The 24,461-nt window shown below is 34.8% G+C and overlaps 2 protein-coding genes across 5 annotated transcripts in view; both read left to right on the top strand.

Moving 5' to 3' along the window:
• LOC128208793 (serine-rich adhesin for platelets-like) overlaps positions 1–15,498 on the top strand; it is a 28,976-nt gene extending 13,478 nt beyond the window's left edge. For 2 of the 3 annotated variants that reach the window (XM_052912389.1, XM_052912390.1), the window contains exons 2-6: positions 3,290–6,659; positions 6,986–7,926; positions 8,171–8,333; positions 8,624–8,792; positions 11,495–15,498. In XM_052912389.1, the coding sequence (XP_052768349.1) occupies positions 3,290–6,659; positions 6,986–7,926; positions 8,171–8,333; positions 8,624–8,792; positions 11,495–11,678 (4,827 nt within the window). In that variant the 3' untranslated portion in view covers positions 11,679–15,498. The remainder of the gene's footprint in view (positions 1–3,289; positions 6,660–6,985; positions 7,927–8,170; positions 8,334–8,623; positions 8,793–11,494) is intronic. The other variant, XM_052912391.1, reaches the window with a different exon arrangement.
• A 497-nt stretch (positions 15,499–15,995) lies between these two features.
• The window catches only part of LOC128208794 (alpha-actinin-like), a 33,051-nt gene continuing 24,585 nt past the window's right edge, over positions 15,996–24,461 (top strand). For both annotated transcript variants that reach the window (XM_052912392.1, XM_052912394.1), the window contains exons 1-2: positions 15,996–16,233; positions 23,007–23,241. In XM_052912392.1, the coding sequence (XP_052768352.1) occupies positions 16,129–16,233; positions 23,007–23,241 (340 nt within the window). In that variant the 5' untranslated portion in view covers positions 15,996–16,128. The remainder of the gene's footprint in view (positions 16,234–23,006; positions 23,242–24,461) is intronic.

Raw genomic sequence — 24,461 nt, 5'->3', positions numbered from 1 at the left:
CTATATAATATGAATACATACAAAATTTAATTCTGTCAGTTGAAACCACTACTTCAATTAAACACATTTCTTTTATATGTTGTCAAATTTGTAATATAAGATCTTCACAGCTTGATGCAATGTTCCCTTTTCACCCTTAGCACCATGTCCCTTTTCTGCAGCAATCCGCCTTCTTTAAACCTGGCTAGAATCAACACTAATATCACTGGGAATACCAGTGACTTTTGACATACATTTATAAGATTATAAACACATTTGAATGGTCAAGTCTTGCTCACAGCTCAAAGCTGTTATGACATGGACACATTTCTTATTATTGTGACTTCAGTCTTCAGTAACAAAACTGGGGCTTTTTGGCCTGATAATCTTATTGATAATAATATTGACTGCATGATGTTATGGCAATGCAAAAACATGTTGAGGCTTTTTTTCAGGAAGTTTCCTTTAAAACGATACTTAAGCATCTGGAATCAATAACAAATCCAACTTCCAGGTAGCATACTTATACTGAAAAGGTTCTTTAAATATACATTGTTTTGATCAAAGTTAGTAAAACATTGCTTGTTGCAAGATCATTTTAGGATGTAAAGTTATTAGATAACTGTTATGAAGACATGTTTTAGTCTAGAGCTTTATGACAGTTTCACATGCTAACTAAACATTTACTATGTTTTACATCATGTTATTTGAGCCAGGGAAAATGGGATACTATTGATTGTATACAGTAGTTAGTTTGTCTCTAAATATGTGATTTTATCAACTTAATTATTGCAGGATTTAAAATCTGTGTTGAGTGTGGTTTACTTTACATTGGCTCAGATCTATGTTTTCCCACTTGTTTTGTTACTGATTACATTGAACAAACTTCTATGTGGGTTTCCGCTGTAAACAGAAAAATCATAAACTTAATTCCTGTTTCTGATATTATTCATCATCACTATCTTGATTGTGTGGTGTTTTACTTGTTTATACCAGGAGGATGTTATAACAATCAATACTTAATTCAGAGGATGAGAACTGTTAGTGGACTATTAAAACAATGATAATAATCTACAAGTCATGATTATTCACTTTGACTGTTTAAGATGACAGAATGAGACTCCTGCCATAGTGGCTTTCTGCAGTTACAATATTGATTTTGTGAGCCGGATTTCTTCTCCAATTGTCATCAGCATTGCTACAGTTTCTGTCTTTTTGTTAAGTGGTGGAGGAAAAAATACCAAAAACAATGATATCAAATTATGCTGTGTAAGTATGTTAATGTTGCCTTTCTGTTCATACATATATGAAGTCAACAGGCAGTGCTGTTTCATGGCTGTGTAAACTGAATGCAGTTTGCTGTAAAGGATCCAAGGAAAGAAAACAAGTGGAAGAAAGCAGTATTTGTATTAGAGGGGGAATGGAGGCAATAAGATCTCTGATGCTGTTGGAAATCTGATTAAGTGATCAGTGGTACACAGGATTTAATGTGAACCCTTGGCTTTATTGAACTCATTGGAATACTGTAAAGGACAAATAGACTCTTGGTTTATTGGAGGCTTTACTTGTGAATATTGGTAATGACACTCAACTGTATGTCTCATAATGTGAACATCATCAGGGTATGAAAAGTCAATTTACTGAACACAACATGGGCATCTATCACAATCCACGAGTGATATATTGGGCATATCTTGCTTAAAGCATCCATAGTGTGGATATGCTTTTTTTATTCTGAATATTGGAGGAAAAAAACAATATGGAGGAAATGTAACAGGACATGAATCTTGTATCAGGTTTTAAGATTGGAATATTTTATGGCGTATTACCAGTAGATAGGCTTACCTGTAAAAACTGGGAAGTGTCAGATCATTCAAGGTTATTGATGATCTAGTCAAGTTGGTAAATATTAATGTTGCTGTGTATGATAAATAACCAGTGTAGGTTTGTTTTAACATAAAGGAAAACATTTGCTACTATTATTGGAATGATATTAGGCCAGGGCAGAGGCACCAGTCCATGGGCAAGGGAATTTTTAACCAATAGGGGAATTAAAACTTAAACTTAAAACATTAATGATTCTACATTCTGTAACCTTTTATTAAAATAATGCAGCACTTTTAAACATTCATATCTGTTTAACTGCCGTTGAAAGAATTCGTAGTTATTAATTTTTTAAACAGTTTAGCCTTAGGGCATTTTTTATTCTGCGTTTGGGGAATTAAAGGAACTTTTTGAGGGGCAGATGGGCAGATATATGGCCCTGTAGGCAAATATTTTCTTTAAAAATTCCTGTGTAGGTCACTCATGATTAAAATTGGCAACACTGCTATGATTGTAAGATTACTTAAATGGATGTATCAATATGGTAGATATAATCTTATCAGAAATCAAACTGTTGTAATAGCTTATCATTATTATGTTGATCATATAGTCATATTTAAGTTGTGATGTATCAAATTGAATTCTGGATGAAGTTTTTTAGATGGTATAAATATCAGAAAATGATAGCCACACAGCAGAAATTTAAGTCATCTTTTATACATTAATATAATTTTTTATATATACAAGCACATCTGTTCCCACTGTTGATTTCATATAATGGTCCAGGTTTGCTTTATCACACTTTATCTTATCATTGTTGAGATATGTTCATGTTGTAAACGATTGAATGATTGTAGAAAATGGCAAAACACTACTTGTCTTTTCTCTTTACTATAGCATTCTCAAAACGATTGTTATGCATGGATGTATTGATTACCAATTATTCATTATCATGAACTTTAATAGCGTTCTGAATAGCACAAAATCATGTCGTTTTCTCCTTTAATTTTCATATATAGTATTGACTGCACACTGATATTTCTAAGTCTATGGCACAATTAGGTAAATACTTATCTAGTATACTATAAAACAAGAAAAAGAATGACACTTAATCTAATATAGACAAAAGCTGTAAAATAGCAAGAACATTTTCTTTTTGACAACCAGACATTTAACTTTTCCCTGTCATTAGGACACACCAATGTGATCTTTATTTGTCAGATTTTGGACAAGAAAAGTTGGAGCAAGCAGATTCAATAAAGATACACTTTTCCCATTTTGGTTCAAAAAAGCCCAACTACATACAGATCAAATATTAATTTTGTACCAAAGCAGGAGACGTTAAAATGTGAAAACTGTATAAAATGCCATTGTTTGTGCCAAGCATTGTGTTATGCTTGCTAACTTGAAATAAATGATATTCCATAAATGATATTTCATTCATCTGTTACAATGCCTTTTTAATATGTTTTTCTTCTTTTTCCAGGACACAGAAATAGACACAAAGGCAACTCCTTCTAATACATCAGAAGTTTCTGCCTATCCTAGAACAGTCACATCCAGACCTTTAGCTTCAAGTGTACCTGTAACATCCATCCCATTGGCTGGCACAGATTCCTGTGTATCCACTTCATTTCCTTCATCAGCATCTGATTCTATTTTTTGTGCTGTACGCAACTGTTCAACAACAGCCACAAAATCACCATTCGTTAAATCACTAGTTTCTTCATCGGCATTATCTTGCTCCTCTGCATCAGAGAGAAGTTCTACCTCCATGTTGATGTCTTCAGCTGTGTGCTCAACATCAACAACATTATCATCATCAATCTTATTGTCATCTGTGTCTACAACTTCCAGTTCAACGACAGTATGTTTGACTTTGTCTAAATCTTCAGACCCATTGGCCTTGTGTTCTTCAAAACCAATCAGTTCATATAAACTGTATGATAATGAAAAATCTTGTTTCTCAAACAAACAAGAAAATAAACTAGACATCACCCCATTACAATCAGAGAGTGACATTGATAGGGATATCAAAGAAGTTACCAAAAGTGATAATACTGACTGTTTTGGATTTGCTACTTTGACCAAAGAACGCAGTGTAATAAAGGACAGCCATGGTAATTTAAAACCAAATGACAGCACTGAATCTCAAGTTGTCCAACTAACATCTAGCCAATGTTACAAAGCAAGTCATCCTATTGGGTCCAGAAAAGTGACAGAGAATGTGATAACCTACCATGAATCTATGTTTCAATCAGTAGCTAACAGGCTGTTTGAAAATCAGAAAAATTTGATGATGGGAAAGAGAAAGGCAGATGACTTAAGTATGTCAGCTTTTTCCGAGACCAAGAAGGTGAAGACCAGCCCTGGTTCTTCTCCAGCTGCCACACCACCCTCCATGAAGTCCACAAGCAAGAAGAAGAGTTCAATAGAAAATATCATAGAGAGAATACGAACAGAGAAAACCATGTCCAGGGGTGGTCATTCTGGGGCGGCCAGAAGTCTTGTGTTGGACACAGCTGGTCCGGACCTTCCTCAATTTAGTGAAACTGACACTTCTTCTCTAGTCAAAAAGGAGAACAAAGGAAATGAATTTCCATCAAGCGCAATTCAATCAGATTCTGAACCAATTGATTTGTCAGTTAAGTGCCCTAAAGAAAACAAATGCCCACAAACTGAAAGTAAAGACTTTAATGCTCAATCAGAGAATGCTAGTGAAGATACAAGTATCATTTGTTTAAAAGATGAAAAACAGGATTTGGAAATAACTGCTGGCTGTGCTCCAGCCGTGCCAAAGGTAAAAGATACTGACATTTTAATGGTAAATTTAGGTAGTAAAAAGATGAAAAAGAGTAATGATGCTCCAGCCGTGCCAAAGGTAAAAGATACTGACATTTTAATGGTAAATTTAGGTAGTAAAAAGATGAAAAAGAGTAATGATGAAACTGAAACTAAACCTAAGTCACCTAGTAAAACAGATGATAGTCATAAAGGAGTTAGTACAGTGAGAATTCAGAAGATACCAAAACAATGTTTAAATAAATCAGAAACTGACAAAACTAATAAAGAGAAAAAGAAGCCTATATATATGAAACAAGCAGATGACACAGAGAAAAAGGAGCCTAGTATAAAACAATTAGATGATACTGAGAAAAAGAAATCTAGTATGAAACAGGTAGATGAAAAAGAGAAAAAGATTTCTGGGATGAAACAAGCAGATGATAAAGAGAAAGGGAAAACAAGTGTTAAACAAGAAGATGATAAGGAGAAAAAGAGATATGGTATTAAACAAGTAGAAGATAAAGAGAAGAAGAAATCTAGTATTAAACAAGAAGATAATCAAAAGAATGAGCAAGAACAAATTGGTGGAGGTGCAAAAATGGAAAAGCAACAATCAAAATCGGCGATGAAAAAGGAGGAACAACAATGTATAAAGAGGATTAAATCTACAGTAAAGAAATACAAAAAAAACCAGTCACCAGAAGAAAAGAAAGCTGCAAAAATCATGAGACAAAGAAAGAACAAACTTCCTATTGCTTGTAGAAGAACTAAGAGAGAGGCAAGTTTAAATGCAGCAACTCTGGTAAATATATTGTGTGAAAAAGCTCCAAGAACACCTAAATTAGAAAAACGCTCAAAGTCAGATTCTGATATCAAAATGTCACCAGCTGAAAAAAGGTTATTTCCAAGTGTAAGTATTAGCGACATAGGGTTTACAGAGAATGTGCAGGGGAAATCTTCAGATGCCGTTTTTACTGACACAAAAAAAGATGGATTGAATTCTAGTAAGTTCTACAGCAAACCCAAAAGTGGTTCTACTGGGTCAGTTGAAAGTTTCAAAGTCCCTGTCAGTCCAACAAAAAAAGAAATATCTCCTAAAAAGAAAAGAAGTGCAAGTGCTGATGATTTTGAATCTGTTTTTCAATCTGTTATACGTAGAAGCATTAGAGAAACTGAGGGAAATGTATCATCGAGGGGCAGGAAGCCCAAATCTTTCAATGAAAAGAAAAGTGTTAAAAATAGTATGGTTAAAAATAAAAGAGAGCTTTCAATTGAGTCAAAATCTAGTAAAGCTAAACTTATGTCATTTACGGAAGTGAAGAAAAAAAGCATCAATAAGATAAAGAAAGCAATAAAAGTAACTGTAGCTAAATCTGTAGAAGAAAAGGCAGAGAAAAAGAGAAAGGCAGCACTTGCTAGACTAGCCAGAGCAAAGGAACTTGTTAAAACTAAAAAGAAACTGTCGGGGGAATTTGTAAGTGATCAGAGTTCGGGCGGAAGTGATTCAGAGTCTTTAGCAAGTGAAAATGTAGATGTTGAAGCAGAAACAAGTACTGACACTGATGGTAACTGTGAAAACAATCAGTCCAAGGCGAAAAAAGGGGCTTTGTTCAGAGCTGCCAGGACTCATGTGGCAGTTGAATCAAAGACTGTAGTTGAGAACACGATGCCGTCTCCACGCTGGTGTGAGTGCTGCCAGTCGACTTACTACCCAAGCCAGCCGTCCCAGAACACCCAGGTGTGGAGGATCAAGCAGCTTGTAGACAAAGACACCTCTAACGCACCTGCCCAGATCCAATCCTCTAGTAACCACTTCATAGCCGCTCATGCCAGCTGTGAGGTCCGCCCGTACTCCTCACCATCCCATGTGTCGGTGCTGGACTCAAACCCATATGTTGGCCAGTTAGTTCCCCATGGGCGCATTCAGTGTTCAGCTTGCAGCTGTGGGCACAGCGGAATGTTTCATACATCATGCCAGAACTGCAGCCTAGGTGGGGTGTTGCCTTGCCAGAGATATGGAAACACATACTCTGTCACCTACCCCCATAGTCATGGCTCTTACATCCACTGTGGTAAGATGCTTTGTTTTAGTTACTTCTTATAGAGATTGAGACAAGGTATACTCATAATGGCATATTAAAGTAATTATATTCCATTTCTTTTAGTTTTTTCCAGTTACATTTATATTTTAAAATGGATTAATGTGACTCCAAATTTACTAAAGGAGATAATTGCTAGGATTTATGAAAAAAAATGTCATACATGTACATTAAATGTGCTCATTATCCATATATTATACAGCATATTTATTATACACAACATTGGGGTTTAACCATATTTACATGACAATAAATATGGTTGGTTCATAAAATAAATCAGCAATGCATATGTGTTTCAGGGTGTGGGAGCTGCTACAGTAGTGGGACATACCACCATACAGTTGGGCAGACAACTCTGATCCACCAGCCCCAGATGCCGCTGTCCACTGAGAGCCCTATCCTCCTGCATCATCCAGTCCCAATTCAGGTCACGCATGACTCTCCCCTCAACTCTCACCCTGTCTCACTCACAACCCTGGCCCCACATGACCCACCCTCTCTCACCCACCAGCTTTCCAAGCCTGCAAGCCATCCCGGGGAACCTAGTAAAGGGGTAGGTGGTCTCCCCCAAAGCCAGGCATCAAGCCCAGGGGCTCTATCTAGGATGTGTCAGTTGTCACAAGGGGAGGTAACTAATGTGTCAATATTGGCATCTAGTTCCCCCACACACTCTGACCATGAAATTGTGGATGTTGGAAGTAGAGAGGACATTGTAAAATCTGCTCCTTGTCTTCACTTAGAACAGGCTGGTATCTCTGTTGTAAAATCTACATTCATCAAAAAGACAAACTCAAACAATCAGCCTGTGAAAAGGGAAAAAGACAAGTCTATTGATCAGGCTAAAAAGAAAAAAGTTAAATTTTCCACTCAAAATGACAAGCCTGTTAGTATAGAAAAGAAGAAAAAGAACATTGAAATTCTGAAAGAGAAAGCTAAAAAACTTTCCTTGTTAAATACAAAAAAGGACAAAAAGTCAGAAAACGTAAAATTTAGCAGTCATTCACATAAAACTAATGAGAACAAAGTCAAAAAAGACAAACAACAACAAATCAAAGTTCCAATAGTGCCAAAGGATGGTTCTAAGAAATCTAAACGAACAGTCAGTGGACCTAAGGAACCAAAAAGTCAGACGGGGTTCTTGGAGATTGGGATAGGGGATAAGGAGAGGGCAGAGGTGAAGGTGTGGCACCATGGGTGGATCTGGGATGGGGAGGCTGTATCCAAGAAAGTCATAAACATTGTGAGTAACTGCCTTTATACTCATTAAAATTGTCTGCTGTAGATGATAATTCAGTGTTGATATAAACTTCTAAAGTCTCATTTTGTTTTAAATTTGTCATTATATGAAATAGAGACAGGTTGATGATTACTTATTACAATTATCTGAAATAATTGTTAAACAGTGGTTCTTTTCTCTAGTACTGATGGTGTGTACCAAATACAATGTCATAGCCTAAGCATTGATTTCATAATTATATCTGCAGTTTGATGGTCAGCCAGTGCAGCGGAAGTGTTACCAGGGCATTGTCCACGAGGACGGGGACTCCGTACAGGTGAAGGATTGCGTGCTCGTGTGTGCAGGCAGAAAGGATCGAGACCTGCCGTACGTTGCTAAGGTGACCAACCTCTGGGAGGAACCAACCACAGGTATAGCAGCAAATATCCCAACCCTTTTTATAACTAAGAGCGGTGTATGTATTATCAAAACTTGTCCAAAAAAAATGGGGTTGTCAGGTCCCTGATTCCATAGGTGGTGCAAATCTTGGGTCTGCTGTTGAGTGCATGTAATGTAGTTAAATGCAACATAATAAATGGATTAATGTTATAGCTGGGAAAATAAACTAGTTTAGAAACTTAAAACTGAAAGTATATTATTCATCTTGTATTTATCTGCCTGCAAGTTGTGTAACATCTTGCATCATCTGCATACCCTTCAGGTGAGATGATGATGTCCGTCCTGTGGTTCTACCGGCCGGAGCATGCTGAGGGTGGGCGTCGCCCTGAGCATCTGCTAAACGAGGTGTTTGCTGCCAAACATCGGGATGAGACTGGTGTTGCATGTATCGAGGATAAGGGATATGTCCTCACATATAATGAATACTGCAGGTAGTGAGAAATGGCAGATTATTATGGTTATATGCTGATGTTAAGGAAGTTAGTTTTTGTGTCGCCTGAAAAGACGACATATAGGGGTTACTTTTGTCGGCGGCGGCGGTGGCGGCGGCGGCGTCCGCTTCCCATTTTCGCTTGTCAGGGGTATATCTCCTAAACTATTAGTGGTAATTGAGGGCAAGTGCAGTGCACAAGAACTGTTACTCTTGCTTCCATATTTTTAGAGTTTTGCCCTTTGTTATTTTTCATGCTTAAAGCTTTGTCCGGGGCATATCTTGTAGAATATAAGAGTTATCAACTTGAAACTTCATATGTAGATAGATCTCATGGAGGGCAAGTGCAGTGCACAATAACAGTAACTCTTGCTTTCTTAGTTTTAAAATTATTGCCCTTTGTTAATTTTCATGCTTAAAGTTTTGTCCGGGGCATATCTTGAAGAATATAAGAGGTATCAACTTGAAACTTCATAGCTAGATATATCTCATTGAGGGCAAGTGCAGTGCACAATAACAGTAACTCTTGCTTTCTTAGTTTTAAAGTAATTGCCCTTTGTTAATTTTCATGCTTAAAGTTTTGTCCGTGGCATATCTTGAAGAATATAAGAGGTATCAACTTGAAACTTCATAGCTAGATAGATCTCATTGAGGGCAAGTGCAGTGCACAATAACAGTAACTCTTGCTTTCTTAGTTTTAAAGTTATTGCCCTTTGTTAATTTTCATGCTTAAAGTTTTGAACGGGGCATATCTTGAAGAATATAAGAGGTATCAACTTGAAACTTCATAGCTAGATATATCTCATTGAGGGCAAGTGCAGTGCACAATAACAGTAACTCTTGCTTTCTTAGTTTTAAAGTTATTGCCCTTTGTTAATTTTCATGCTTAAAGTTTTGTCCGGGGCATATCTTGAAGAATATAAGAGGTATCAACTTGAAACTTCATAGCTAGATAGATCTCATTGAGGGCAAGTGCAGTGCACAAGAACCGTTACTCTTGCTGCCATATTTTTAGAGTTATTGCCCTTTGTTAATTTTCTTGCTTAGGTTTTGTCCGTGGCATATCTCGTAAACTATAGGAGGTTTCAACCTGAAACTTATTCTGTAGGCATATCTGATTGAGGGTTAAATGGCAACATCATTGTCTATAAATGAATAAAATGCCAATCTTACAGCTATAATGTCGACAGTAAATAATTCGTCAGGCGACACATCCGACTCGTGGAGTTCTAGTTCTACTTATTTCAGAATATTTGTAATCGCTTTAGCCAGGTTTTAAAAAGGAAAGGGTGCTGCAAAAGAGTGTCAGGGTGCTAAGAGAAATAGGGCACATTGTATCGGGCTGAATATAATTTTGGTGAAAAATGGCATTGCGATCATGCTTGACAATCACAGTTTGCAAAGTTATTTCCAAGCAATAGTATCATCTTCAATTATAAAAAAATCTTTTATATGAATATTTTAAAAAAACTCTGTGATTCATATTTTTAGCATTTGCCACATGCATAAATATTAGGGATGCAAACGAATGGCAAAAGTGATATTCGAATATTCGGTAATTTTTTCGATCGAATATTCGAACACCAAAATGAACCTGTAGAATTGTAGTAAACTATTATTATTCACTTACGTAATAGCGGGGACCCTGTTACCCTTCCTGGTCGTATTCGGTACACGCGACAGACCCTTATAGTTCCACAAATTAGCCTCTGAATTTCCCCATATTCAAAATATATCCCAAGAAAAAGCGATATATCTTTAACAAAAAAAAAAATTGTACCAATTCCTCTGCGTTCATTTTTGTACACAATGCAAAATAAGATCGGGGAATTGCGTTTTCCCGGTTAAATGACGATATGCGCCAACATGGGACTTGCAGCCTCGTTCTGGGATTGATGTTTACGAAATATATTTAAAGAATACGACACCATGACTAAACGTCGCTTTTACCTTAGGTATTGTACAACAATACAGGACATATATCCTTAAAGTTAAACCATACAGTTAATTTTTGTACGCAAGAGCGTTATATTGAAAACATGGAAACAGTTTAAAGCACATAACTAGCACATGTCCTTCATATCATCAAGGCGATTTGAGCAATATCGCCAAGCTTGATTAGCAGTGAAGACAAAACATTGGTATAAAGGCTGATCTCTTAAACCCTTAATTGGCATGGTCATTTAAATGTTCCCAAAATAATTGGAATGTGTTTTATTTCATTTGTCTAACAGCCAGTAAATGCAAAATTACGGGGACTGTTTATAGCTCCCGGCGATATATCCGATATGACGCGTGTATAGTGTCATCAAGTTCATACCTATGGCATTAGGGGTCCATCGTTGTAAAAACAAGACAGATGAAGATGACAGTTGTAGGCAAAAAGTTTGATAATTTATTAATTCAACAAAAACATCGAATATTCGAATACCTATTTTGACATTCGAATACCAAGCGTTTGATCGAATATTCGAATATTTGTTTGCATCCCTAATAAATATATTTGATATCTATGAAAGGGTTAAAAAATAATTAATAAAATAATAACATTCTGTATCATATATCTTTGATGGTTATTTGTAAGGCTATGCAAGGTAATTCTTTGTAGCATGTCAGCAAATTGAGTCTAGTTAAAGTCAGGATTTTCATTAGATGGTACTTTATTTAAAAAGAATGATATTTTTTGTCTTATTCTCACTTTAGGTACATGGCAGAAGTTGAGAGAGTACGGTCCAGCCAGCCTCCTCGTGTCAGCGTTGTACCCACACACGAGGATCCCTACCCCCACCACCGCATCCCGCCGGTTGACGCTGACCCCGAGACCATCTTCCTCTGTAGACAGGTGTATGATATTAAACTAAAACGTGTACTCAAAAACCCATCGTGAGAGTTGGCTTGTGCATATCCTACCATGTGTGGCACTGGCACTTTTTTGCATCTGTGTATTTTTATCTAATTGAGGGATTCAAATCTAAGATTAAATTAAAAATAAAATTAATTTGTTATGACTCATAAATTAATAGAGGATAGATAATTATTCTTACACAATCATGTAAAATCACTAATGTTTAATCATTCGACATAAATATTGTATCTTTTCTTGTTTCAATATCATCATTTTTGTCACAATGTATCAAGTAAATTTAATTCAGATTTGAGTATTTTTATATCATTATGTGAAATAAATTAGTGTTTTAATGTGATGAATGTGGCTTATTGTAAATCTCATATTGAGTTTGCACAATGGTCTGATGTAAATGAACCACATGATGCAATGGTACAATTGTTAGTCTTTATTTATATATCTTATTTTAGTTATGGTAAACTATCAAATTTTGCCCATGCTTACAAAGTTTGAAGGTCCCCATATGGCTGTTGCACAGTTTTGGGCGGATTCCTTTCAAACTTGGTGCACCTGATCATCATTACAGGATCTTGCGGTCTGACTTTTTTTTATCTTGAAACATGGCCAATTTGCTCAAGAGTAACGCACCCTTTCATTTAATTATTATACCCCCCAAAACAAAGTTTGGGGGGGGGGTATACTGGAATCGGGTTGTCCGTCTGTCTGTCTGTCCGTCTGTCCGTCCGGTTTTTTTTTGTCCGGGATTCATCTTTGTCGTTATTGAACAAATCTTTTTCAAACTTTCAGATATTAATGGCCATGATGTAAACTTGCGCCTCTGTGAAATTGGTACGGGTCACATGACCCTGACCAGAGTTATCTCCCCTTGATGTGTTAAAGTAGGCAAAATAAGCCCTGTCCGGGATTCATCTTTGTTATTATTCAACAAATCTTTATCAAACTTTCAGAAATTAATGGCCATGTTGTAAACTTTCGCCTCTGTGAATTTGGTACAGGTCACATGACCCTGACTGGAGTTATCTCCCCTTGATGTGTTAAAGTAGGCAAAATAAGCCCTGTCCGGGATTCATCTTTGTTATTATTCAACAAATCTTTATCAAACTTTCAGAAATTAATGGCCATGTTGTAAACTTTCGCCTCTGTGAATTTGGTACAGGTCACATGACCCTGACTGGAGTTATCTCCCCTTGTAGGCAAAATTAGCTTTGTCCGGCCTAACTCCAGGGCAAACATCTTAGACATGGAGGGGTGGGGGGTATTCGTTAGCCTATGGCTTACAGTTCTAGTCAATTTAAGACTTTATAGGGGTTTGTGAGCAAACTACTTCCACAATTTAAGGGCAAGTGTTTTGAAACTTGGTTCATATGATCACCATGAAGTGAACTTGTGCCTTTCACAACTTGTGCGGTTGTGGCAAAGTTGTTGACGAGTCATCTGCCCATAAACTAATTTTTACGTTATATCTATATATGGGCAAACTACGTCCAGAATCCAGAATTTAAGAGGGATTGCAGTCATCAAAATTAGACTTTTGAATGAACAAGCCTGAATTCTTATAATATTGCTTGGCATTAAATTTTTTAACAAGCCCTGCTATATAAAAATCAGAATTTAAGCAAGCCAAAAAGATATTTTACTAGTGCAGGGCTTGCAGGCTTGTGCTAATTTTGACGACTGGGATTGTTCTGGAACTTGGTACACATTGTAACCATGAAGTTTAGTAGTGTCTGGCATACTGAGTTTGTGCAGTGAACAGTTTGAGAGGGACTTTTCCTATTCTTGTTATGCAGCATCACCATACAGTGCACTAGTGCCTGACATAATAATAATGATAATTGTTATGTACTCTACCGTAACTATTGATAATATCTTGTGTGAAAGTGTACTGTGCCGTGTGGTGGTCACTAGTGTGGTACCGTAACTCTAGTTGCTTTCTGTTCATGCATTAAGTTTTAAAGGTATATAAACAAGAAACATGTCTTATCAGTTTGATCCACTATTGCAGTGTAGCAGTCACATGTATCACACTGACACAGTATTCTAGGGTTTAATGATGTTTATATGACACTACATGCATTCATTAAAAAGATATCCATTAACCATTAAAATAGGAAGAACACGGTACACATTGACTAATTGTATTTTGTCAACTAAATATATTACCCGCTCCCCCCCCCTTTTTCAAATGTGTCATTTGTAGATTATGTATGAATTAAATGAAAGGAAAATTGTATTTGTTTAAATTAATTAACTATTCTGTTGTTTAAATTAATTAACTATTCTGCTTAATGTGACTTTACTTCTATTCTTTATATTCATTACTGAATAAGTTTTCTTTTTGGAATGTTTGAAACCTAAGTTTTATGATTATGCATGAATTTTTCAATTGTATTTTCATTTAAGGTAGTGAGCATAACTGTAAAATGTATAGACATACATAAGTGTTGTATTTTAAGGTGGATAATATATGTCCATCAATAATTACTATATATTTAAACTGTTCCTTTAAATTTGGCCAAAGAAATGTTGAAGCTGCACTGTAGAACCTGCATGGAAATAAACTGTATGATGTAGTTTGTACCATGTTTGTGAAGGATTGTTGGCCTTTTGAATCATGTTGGTCATGTGTTCATCAATAAATACTGCACATTACCATGTCAAAATAACTCAAATTGTATATACCTTTCTGCATTCATTTAGCTAGTATTGTGAATATTGTCAATATTGTCAATCTTGTGGTGCACAGAACTTCGCATTTACCATATTTGGTTTTGTAACATTGAGCTGGGGACAGAACCAAACTATTTTATGTTTTCCAAGCCTATACAATATACACAAAAATATGTGTATATAGTATATAAAGAGGCTAGGAAAGCATACCAAATTGTTTGCATCTGCCCCCTTTGTTACAATGTGTATGAATAGGCACCCTGGTGCTTGTATGCCTTTACAGTAGTTTGTAGAAAATAACTATCATGTTCTGCTGTTACATGACATTTCCCATAGATATATATATTTAATAGAACTAAATTAGAGTTACTGTTGTCCTATACCAAATGTTCCAGTATAATAAATGTTCTTACTGTTTTTAAAAGTATTTATTTGTGATATCTTGTTATGGCTGTCATGATTTCATAGAATCATTGATCTGAGATTGATTCATTTTGTTTCTTTTATGTTGTTATTGTTTATATTAATCATGGCATAGTTTCTCTTATATAATTCATGTCATTTTTCAACCCATCATCTCCGTGTAAGCTATCTAACTTACCTAGATTATTGTTTAAAAATATTTGCAGTATTTACATGGCCCAAATATTTTTTCAATCATTTTTAGCAGCATGAGTTTTGCCAAGATATATGATTTGTGTTCAAAATACACATTTGATCATTTCTAAATTCTTTGAAATACAACATATCTTGTAATCATAATTGTAAACAATGAATAGTGTTGAAACCTACTTGGAACATACTGTAAGCAGTAAAAATGAGTAGAAGAAACAACTCAGTTATAGAATTGCATATATTTTGGACATTTACACATGCTTAATTACTGTGAATGTATCTTATTTTGTAAGTCTAATATGCAGCCACCATACATTGTTTATATAGTCAAATTGTTGCGGTATATTTGCGGAAACAGAATGTGTTGTTTTCCACAAAGTAAGACAGTCATTACCCCTCCCTGTTGTACTGTAGTGTAGATATTGGAAACAATTGTTGTAATGGTATTTGTTAAATGTTTGTATATTGTATTTTAGAGAAATGAATTTATGTCTTTATAGTAATTTTGACTTTGTGATAACAATATGAACAAAATAATAAAAAATGAAATACTGTCTGTTCTGTCTTTTTGGATTCTTGTTCAGTCTGCAAACCACAATGGTCATCAAGGGAGGTAACTGTTGACAAACATAATGGGAATAAGTGAGTGCCTTTAATAAACGTATTTTAAAGGAAATAAAGAAGAAATGATAACCAAATAAACCCATTTGGTTTAGCTTAACATTATTACGAAAATAGCATCCAAGATGTCAGTCTCAGTCAGCCTTTTTGTATGATATAGCAGAGATGGAATCAAGAAATGTGGGAAAGTTGTAAAGATTAAGATTAAATATCACATACGGTTTATCCTTGGTGTTCGTTTATTATATCGACAGGGATATGTATCTGCTCGATTAATAATCATGCATAATGATTTTGAGATAAGAGTGCAATTGTTGCCATATGCCGTTAATTAGTTGATCATTATCGTCAAGGTGTAAATCTCGCGTACAGTCTTTTCAGTAGTAGTTGCTGACCTTTGACACTAGCGAGCTAACGATACGCTCCGAGATTTTCCGGTTGAGGTCACGTGATAACGTCGCCTCTGTTGGGGTGGTTGGACTTCCCCTCTTCTTTTATTTTGAATTATATTTATTCACTGTAGGACCACTTAACGGATAAACTGTGATTTGTAATAGCCATAATCATGGCGTACGATGGATACCCTGCTTCCGATGATTATATGGATCCCGAAGACGAATGGGATCGCGAGCAACTTTTAGATCCGGCTTGGGAAAAGCAACAAAAAAAGGTTTGTCATATTTATAATATAAATCACACTTCCTTTCGACAATTGTACATGCATAGAAATTCGTAAAGAGCCTGTAGAGTTACTTAACTGCTAAGAAAAGTACGTGACAATGTCTAGTTTCACCCATTATTACGAGCTTTTAAAATGCCGGCTTGTCATTTTTCATGGCGGCCATATTTGTAGGAGGGGTTGCCTTCAGGGTTAAAGCGGCATGACAAAAACATCATTTACGAAGATTTAGTTTATGTAGTTTTGTAGCCTGGTGTGTCAAATAGTGTTCTGGAAAAATATAGAGATGCTCTTCATTTTCATGCAGTGTCCTTGACTATACATTTTATGAAAATCTGACTAGAGTCTCAGTCAAGACAGTAATTAGTGTGTATGTTATTTCTTAAACATTTATATATAGGCCTATATGTTTTATTTTTTATTTTACGATTTCCTTGATGTTTGAAGTCGCCATCTTGTAGCTCAGTCATTTCTGAATGTCCGACCAGAGTGTGAATTGTGATCAAAGTATATGTCCTTTCTTAAACTTATAAATTATTTAGAGAAAATGAATTTTCTAGTAAAATTAAACTGTCTATTTATCTTGATTCATCTTATATTTATGTTTTTATTATTTCTCTTTTCAAATGTTACGATAGGTCAGTATCAAGATTAATAGGTTGTCATATCATATTTTAAATCTGGCAGTTTTATCATCCATCAACATACACTGTGATTTGTAGTGATAGGAGCATTTCAATGTACAACACTTAAACCTTTTCCTACATATATTGTAAACACTTGACAAGAAGATACTTATCATAACTGAAATACACCACCTTAGGCAATGTTGAATATATGACTATCATCTGTGACTTTTCAAACTGTCCTTTCAGACACAATGTCTGGTGTTTGATGGATTGTACATGTAACATGCAAAACTTTCTTCCCGAGACATTATATGCGTCTTGTTCCTTCTAGAACGCTTACCATTTACCAGTCAAACATTTGTGAATGGTCACTAAGATAAATGAAATATGTATATTCTTGTATTATATTGCAAACACATGGAAATTTACTCTATTTTCTACCAAATAATGACCAAGTAAGACAATCTGATGGAGGCGCTATTTTGGTGTACTTTGGCACCGTTGTCACTTGTAAAATAAGTTCTTCAAAAATAATTTACTTTCTTTTGAACATGGAATATGCTTGGACAAACTGTACAAATGCAAAGTGCAGCATCAATAACTTAAATTTATTTAATTGATTGAGGAAAGGCATTCATCAAGAAATGATTTTGATCGTAGTTCAATCTGCTGGAGAAGAAAACTGTATTGTATGCAATTTTAGATAGAAGAACTGTAGCATCTATAAATAGCAGCTACTGTAACTCATTAATCGTTGTGGGAATATTACCTCTTCTCAAGACAGTAACGAAAACCTGACTGGTTGACATTACACAAGGTAATAACAAGAAGCATAATTCCAATATTCCTCGTTATTGTTACTGTGGATAATACAAGACAGAAATCTAGTGGCAGCAGGTAGCAGTATACCTGGTGAAGCTGGAGGCAGCCAGGTAGAGATGTAAGGGAATACGGCATGCCCAAACATGGCAGCCTCCCACCCACATACCTGCCAGTTGTCTGCTAGCTCTCACCCGCAATACATGGCATCACACTCTAATAAAATGATGTAGGGGTTTCTTTAACTACTTTAAATTGATTTTTTATTATTGTTGTTGTTGCTCGAGCAGTATATTTATTTAACAATTATTTTTTTACTTTTTGCACAACTAGGGAGCTAGAAACTATTTCATCTGTGGTGATAGCAAGCTTACTGATAGATTGCTTCCAAAAAAAAAATGGCTCAGTGTTTATGTTCACTTTTTAGGAATGGTCACAGGCCCTTTGTTAGGGGAAAAAGAGTGCTTTTGGGGGGAAAAATACTATTATATAATGATTCTTATAATGTTCAACTTGTTTTCAAACCCTTTATTCAACAAACCTATCAACATATCAATGAATAGCACTTTATTGCTACATTTGCTAAATGTTAAGAGGTCAATGCTCCTCAACAAAAAACAAAAAAATTAAAGAGGAGTTTTTTCTGGCTGGAGGAGATCCTTTTTAGGAAGGGAGTGGGGCGGAATTTCAATCCCACTGGCTCATATTGGCTAAAATTAGTACTTAGTTGCAAACCAAATAAAATCATTGACGTAAAATTGAAAATACAAAACTTTCAAATCAATTATTATTGAGATTACTAATGTAAAAAAACTGCACTAGTGCAGTCGTTGAAATTAGACTTTCGGATGAACAAGCCCGAATTCTTATACTATTGCTATATAAAATTCAGAATTTGAGCTAGGCCGGAAGACATTTTACCAGTGCAGGGCTTGGGGGTTGTGCTTATTTCGACCACTGCTAGTGACTATGCATCCAAAAGGAACTATTGAGCTAGATTCCGAAGGGGCACCTGTTCCAGTACTCTCAAACTCATGAGAATGAACGAGCATGATGCCCTGTCAACTTTGACACACTTTCAGGACTGTGTAAACATGAACACACAAATATAATCATGTGTACATGTTCCATGCCATTAACATGTGTGTATGATTGTGGTAAGTACACAATTATATACATGTAGTTCCAGACAATTTGCTCCACATGGCTGCTAATCTGACAGTTCCTTTGATGTGGTACACCATGACAAACTCATCAACCTTGAATGTAGTGTAGCACTTCCAACAGAGTGGCAGATAAAGTCAGCTGATAGAGAACATTCTGCTTGATAATCATCACAAAAATAGATAAATCTAAACTGCAAAATACACACAATTGTATTATTTTGGAATAAAAAGATACATGAAAAAATATTCAAGTTTGCCTTTATCTGCTAAAGTTTACCATTCAATTTTCGCATGCAGCTTCTTAACATCAAATCAGTAGAGGCTTTATTTTGAAAATTGTTAAATTTTGAAACATACATTTATCAGTAGTCAGCTATCTACCTTAGGCATACCAAACATTCCTCTTCACTATGTAATACATCTAAACAGCTTAAGAAACTGTATTGATTTAATTATCTTTTTAGGATATAAATATAATACACTCTGTAACTGATACTGTGTTCATATTCAACATTTCAGAAAGAAAAATATTTAAGTTCAAGTATTCAAAGTATTTAGATTTATTACATAATAAGTTTTGAATTTGTTAGTTTAAGTTTGTAATGCCTGTATGATTAAATATAGAGGCATGTTCAATAAGGTGCATGTTAGTGGCCTTTTAAGGTAAACTATACCATAAGAATCAATAAGGGAAACACTGTCAGCAAGAGCAGGTTTATATTGTGTGGTTAATGTGGATAGTGGAATGTTTGCTACTGCTTACACCCAGACAGCATCATTCAGGGCAGACAGATTGTAAAATGGGCTTGTTATTTAGAAATTTAATAATATTAGTCATAATATGATTATATCCAACCAGTGAGGATTTTTTAAGATACATCTCTGTATTGATTGAGCTGTTTTTTAAAAGATATATGCCAGACCTAAATGGAATGAAATTAGAAATAAAAAGAGTAATATACCGGTAGGGCCATTTTGTAGTTTAGTGATGTGTGGCCATCTGTGTATGCCAAGAACCACTCTGCAAAGAATATGTTGGTGGTGTTTTATTTCACTGCACTATGTCATTGTTCATTTTTCACCCTCTGTCCACAGAGGGATATGTACTTTTTTTTATTATTAAATATTCCACATTACACAATACAATTGATCATAAACATACGTAATGTATAACATATGGAGTTTATTATGTAATGCTTATTTAAGAAGTGAGGGTGGTGTCGATACAGAAAAGAATAGACATTTTTTATTGTTAAACAAACTGATAAAAAAAGAAAATAGAAGACAAAAAAGCAGAGATCAATTTTAAACTAGAAAAAAAAAATATTAACAAGTAAATAAAGAGTTTATAAACTACGAAAAGGTAGAAAGAAAAAAAAGAAGACTGTACTAGAGGGTGTTGCTTTAATGTAATTTTTCTTTTAATGTATGCCAGTTTTGCTTGTGGACTGTTAGTTTTTCATTCATGAATGCAATTTCATGTTCGATTTTGTATCACAAACCTATGTAGTTTTTGAAAGCTGTAAAAGTTAGAGTAATATCTCTAAGCTTCATTAAAGTATATAAAATATTTCAACAACACAATCAAGAAATTAATGAGACGACTAAAATTTGATTTTTGAAAAAATCCAAAACTTATGGTTTTAATATTTAGACTAATTGGGATATTTATTGACAAGAATAGGTTATTTAGATTGTTCCACAAATTTTGTACAAGTCTACATTCCCCAAAAAGATGTTCCATTGTCTCTATATATTCTGAACAGAATTGGCATAAGCTGGAGTTTGTGAGCTTGCATTGATATAGGTATCTGTTTGTTGGTATAAGCCTATAAATGTATTTGTACTGGAAGGTTCTTATTGTTGTATCAATGGTGCATGTTAATGGCAATGTAAATATTTTATTCCACATAATTGTCTCGAAATCTGTTCCTAGAACTTCCTTACAGTAAGTTGCATAAGTACATATCCCTCTGTAATACTACATGATTAATTTTTGTTTTGCCATACCATTTTTTTCATGATCAATTTGTTATTATATCATTAAAATGAATTATTGAGGGTATAATTGATGGAACAGCAATGAACAAATCTGTCCCCGATTGTGCCTGCATGAATCATTTCTCATCGGAACAATTTCCTTAGTAGTAAAATAGGCTTTTGTTGTATAATCAGTTAAATTTCACTTCATTATTTGAAAACTTGTTTCATGTTAAGGCCCATGTGTTTTGTATGTATTATAATACACAGGTATAAATCAGGTATTCCACATTCCTGTAGATATATAAATAGCTTACTCAGCCAAAACAGATTTATCTCACAGGGATGCTTCTGTAATATTCTCTGGCATAATGCACTTCAATCTGACAAACCTATTACTTTCACGGTGTGGAGATTGCAGTCATATTTATAGCCATTAAGTCTTACTGCTTTTAAAAACTGTGTGTCAGATGAAAAGAAAATGTACATATAATAGGTATAGATATTCTTTCTGAAAATACATGTTCATCTAGCCTTCCAGAAAAAGCTTCTAAAATTCCTGTAAAATAATTATTATCTACTTGTAGCATAACCAACAACCTACATTGCCATCATCAATGGCTCAATGTGTAAATTTCTGTTTTTGAGATTTCTTTTAGTTTAGTTATTTCCTCATTGACACAAATATTATAGAATAAAGTTAATATTGCGTTGTACTTTCAGTGATTATTTCCCCCTGTTGACGATGAAAACGAGCTAAAAAGACAAAATTGCACTTGGATATTTTGAATATTTTACCTGGTGTTTGCATTTTTGTGAGGGCCAATGACAATTGCGGATTTTTCAAATATTCAGCAATTCTGTTCATTAATTTTATGAAGATCATTTCTGACAAAGGCACCAAACAACACCAAATAAGTTTGTGTCCAATTTCAATGCTACAAAGAAAATAAATCAGGCTTCCTCAGCCTGCAGCCAAAGGACACCCATTCTTTTTTAGTTGATCACCAAAATCAATCTGTAACATATAGTGATACATTATACAGAACTTCTTAAAGGATTGTACATTTGATGTTCGCTTCTTTCATCTAGTAATGTTGATTGTTCCATGGCATTCTCTGACAGTGTTCTGCCAAGGACGCGCCCTTGCGCCCCCCCCCCCCCCCCAAAAAAAAAAAAGAAGAAGAAATAAATAAAAAAAAAGTTTTTTTTTTTTAGCTGATTAAAAAAGATACTAGTGTGCTTTTGAGCCAGTTTTTCTTCTACGGCAGTGTGCTTTTGACCCCAAAAGTGCCCCTCGATCAGTCAGTCACATCCCTGATAAAGCATAACAACACATTGACATGTGAAACTGTTCATTAACGTGGATGTTACACCATGTATATAATGGGTAAATAAAACACTTTCATTTAAAAGTTTTCATTTTTCCCCTGGAAAAGGTCATGGCCCTTCACTTTTGAAAATGGCCCCTAATTTTCATGACTGCTGGGCCATTCGGCCCCATCTTTTTCAATCCTTGGCAGAACACTGCTCTGATGAGTCAAGTAGTACTGGCATTAATATCTATGAATACTATTTTTGATATAATATGTTGACTACTGGAAAGCAACATTCCTGGTTGTCTTTATATTAAGTTGATGAATTGCTATTGTTGTTGTAAATAATTAGAAACACAAGAGAATGTTAGACTGGTAGTAAGTGACATAAGCATTAAATCATTGTAGCTGGGCATTTAATTATGGTCTTTTATTTATCCACACTGGCTAACCAGCACCATGTGTTCATCATCATCATTATCATTTGGGCAGAGTTTACTTTTCTGGAGCTACTACATTTTATTCTCACTTTGGACAGGGACCATGTACCTTTATGTATGATCATAAAGTTTGCTTTCATGTTATTACTGTTGTCAACTGTATTCTCTTGCTATAGTTTGTAATCTAAGGATGGGTATGTAAGCATGTATTATATTTTCTGTGTTGGTGACCATTTGGAGATAATATCTTGTCAAAAACACTCATCCATTCTCCATACTTTATCATTGGCGTTATCTAGGTCAATGAAACAGTAAATGTCACAACACATGTATACATTTTGATGTTTCGGTCAATGGAAATGTATTGTCTCAAGTCTGTTACCATCATTTTAAAGTGCACTTTTAATATTTCAGACATTCACAGCATGGTGCAATTCACATCTTCGGAAAGCTGGTACACAAATAGAAAACATAGAAGAGGACTTTCGAAATGGCTTGAAGCTGATGCTATTACTTGAAGTGATTTCTGGTGAACAATTACCGAAACCTGACAGGGGCAGAATGAGATTCCATAAAATAGCCAATGTGAACAAAGCTTTGGACTATATAGCTAGTAAAGGAGTTAAATTGGTTTCTATTGGTGCAGAAGGTGAGTGTCAAGTTGTCAACTACAACATTTTTGTCATTGAGATTTATCAATACATCTATGATTCTAAAGTTTTAGCCTTTTCACACAATACATATAAATATAACCAGTTTTTGTATATTGGAAGCATCACAAATTCTGTAGATCTATCTCCAATACTGACAGCCTTAAATATTCAGGTCAAATAAATATAAACATAAGGATATTTGCTTAAAGCTATATCTTGACAATATTGAATGATCTAAATGATAGTAAACATTTTAAAGAGACACCCAACTGTCTATTAATGATGGTAAAATTTATTTAAGGGTACGTGAATTATTTGACAGATATATTTAAATACTTGACACAGAGTCTCTCCACAATAGTAGGGTCTCTTTCCATCTGCAGTAATCTATCTGTTACTGAAAGAGAATAATACAATTTATGCTCCTTGTAAACTGAGAAAGAATGATATAAGTGCCCAAGTAAAGAACCTAATAATTCTTAATCTTTTAAGTAATTTAAGTTTGTTTGCAAAGGATGCCTGTTTTTACTACAATAACGTAACATTGGTCTTCAATGAAAGCCAACAAGTCAGTAGTAGTAGTAGCAGATACATTCCTTAATACCCTATATGATAGTTTATCTGCTCTTAAAACTCCTAATGTCTATATAAACACTTGAAAGCATACTTTGTGAATTCAATACCAGACAGGAATAGTAAATTAATGTAAGAAGCAATATTTGATTACAAAATGTAAACATAGATCTGACAATTGCTTAAGAATATCAAGGGAAGATAAAACAGTTTGTGAAAAAAAATCACCAATAATTACCCATCATTAAACGTGAATGTTTCTAAATTGTGCCATCTTGTTCATGAGACCATTCAGTTGTCTTCAATGGTGAAGACACTCTTAAAACTTTATACTTTTGAGCTACTGGTTATTGTTCAATAAAGCAAGAAAGACAGATTGCAGAATATAATGAATCTGATGCTTCAAACAGTGATAGTATCCTTGTTAAAGTTAAAATAAATGCTCTCATAAAATATTCTTACTAACTGCACCTGTTTCATACTTGTCTGTTTTTGGAAAAAAAAATATCAAGGCATTGCCAGAGCCTTGGTCTTCACAACTGCTTTGACTATATTGAGCAAAATCGGCCACAACTTGAAACCCACTCATGATCATTTTGAAGCTGGTATCCATGTTCACAAATACAACTTAGTTAAGGAATTC

The sequence above is a fragment of the Mya arenaria genome, chromosome 11 (genome assembly GCF_026914265.1).
Source record: "Mya arenaria isolate MELC-2E11 chromosome 11, ASM2691426v1".
NCBI classification, from domain to species: domain Eukaryota; kingdom Metazoa; phylum Mollusca; class Bivalvia; order Myida; family Myidae; genus Mya; species Mya arenaria.
This window is presented reverse-complemented; position numbering and strand designations above follow the sequence as displayed.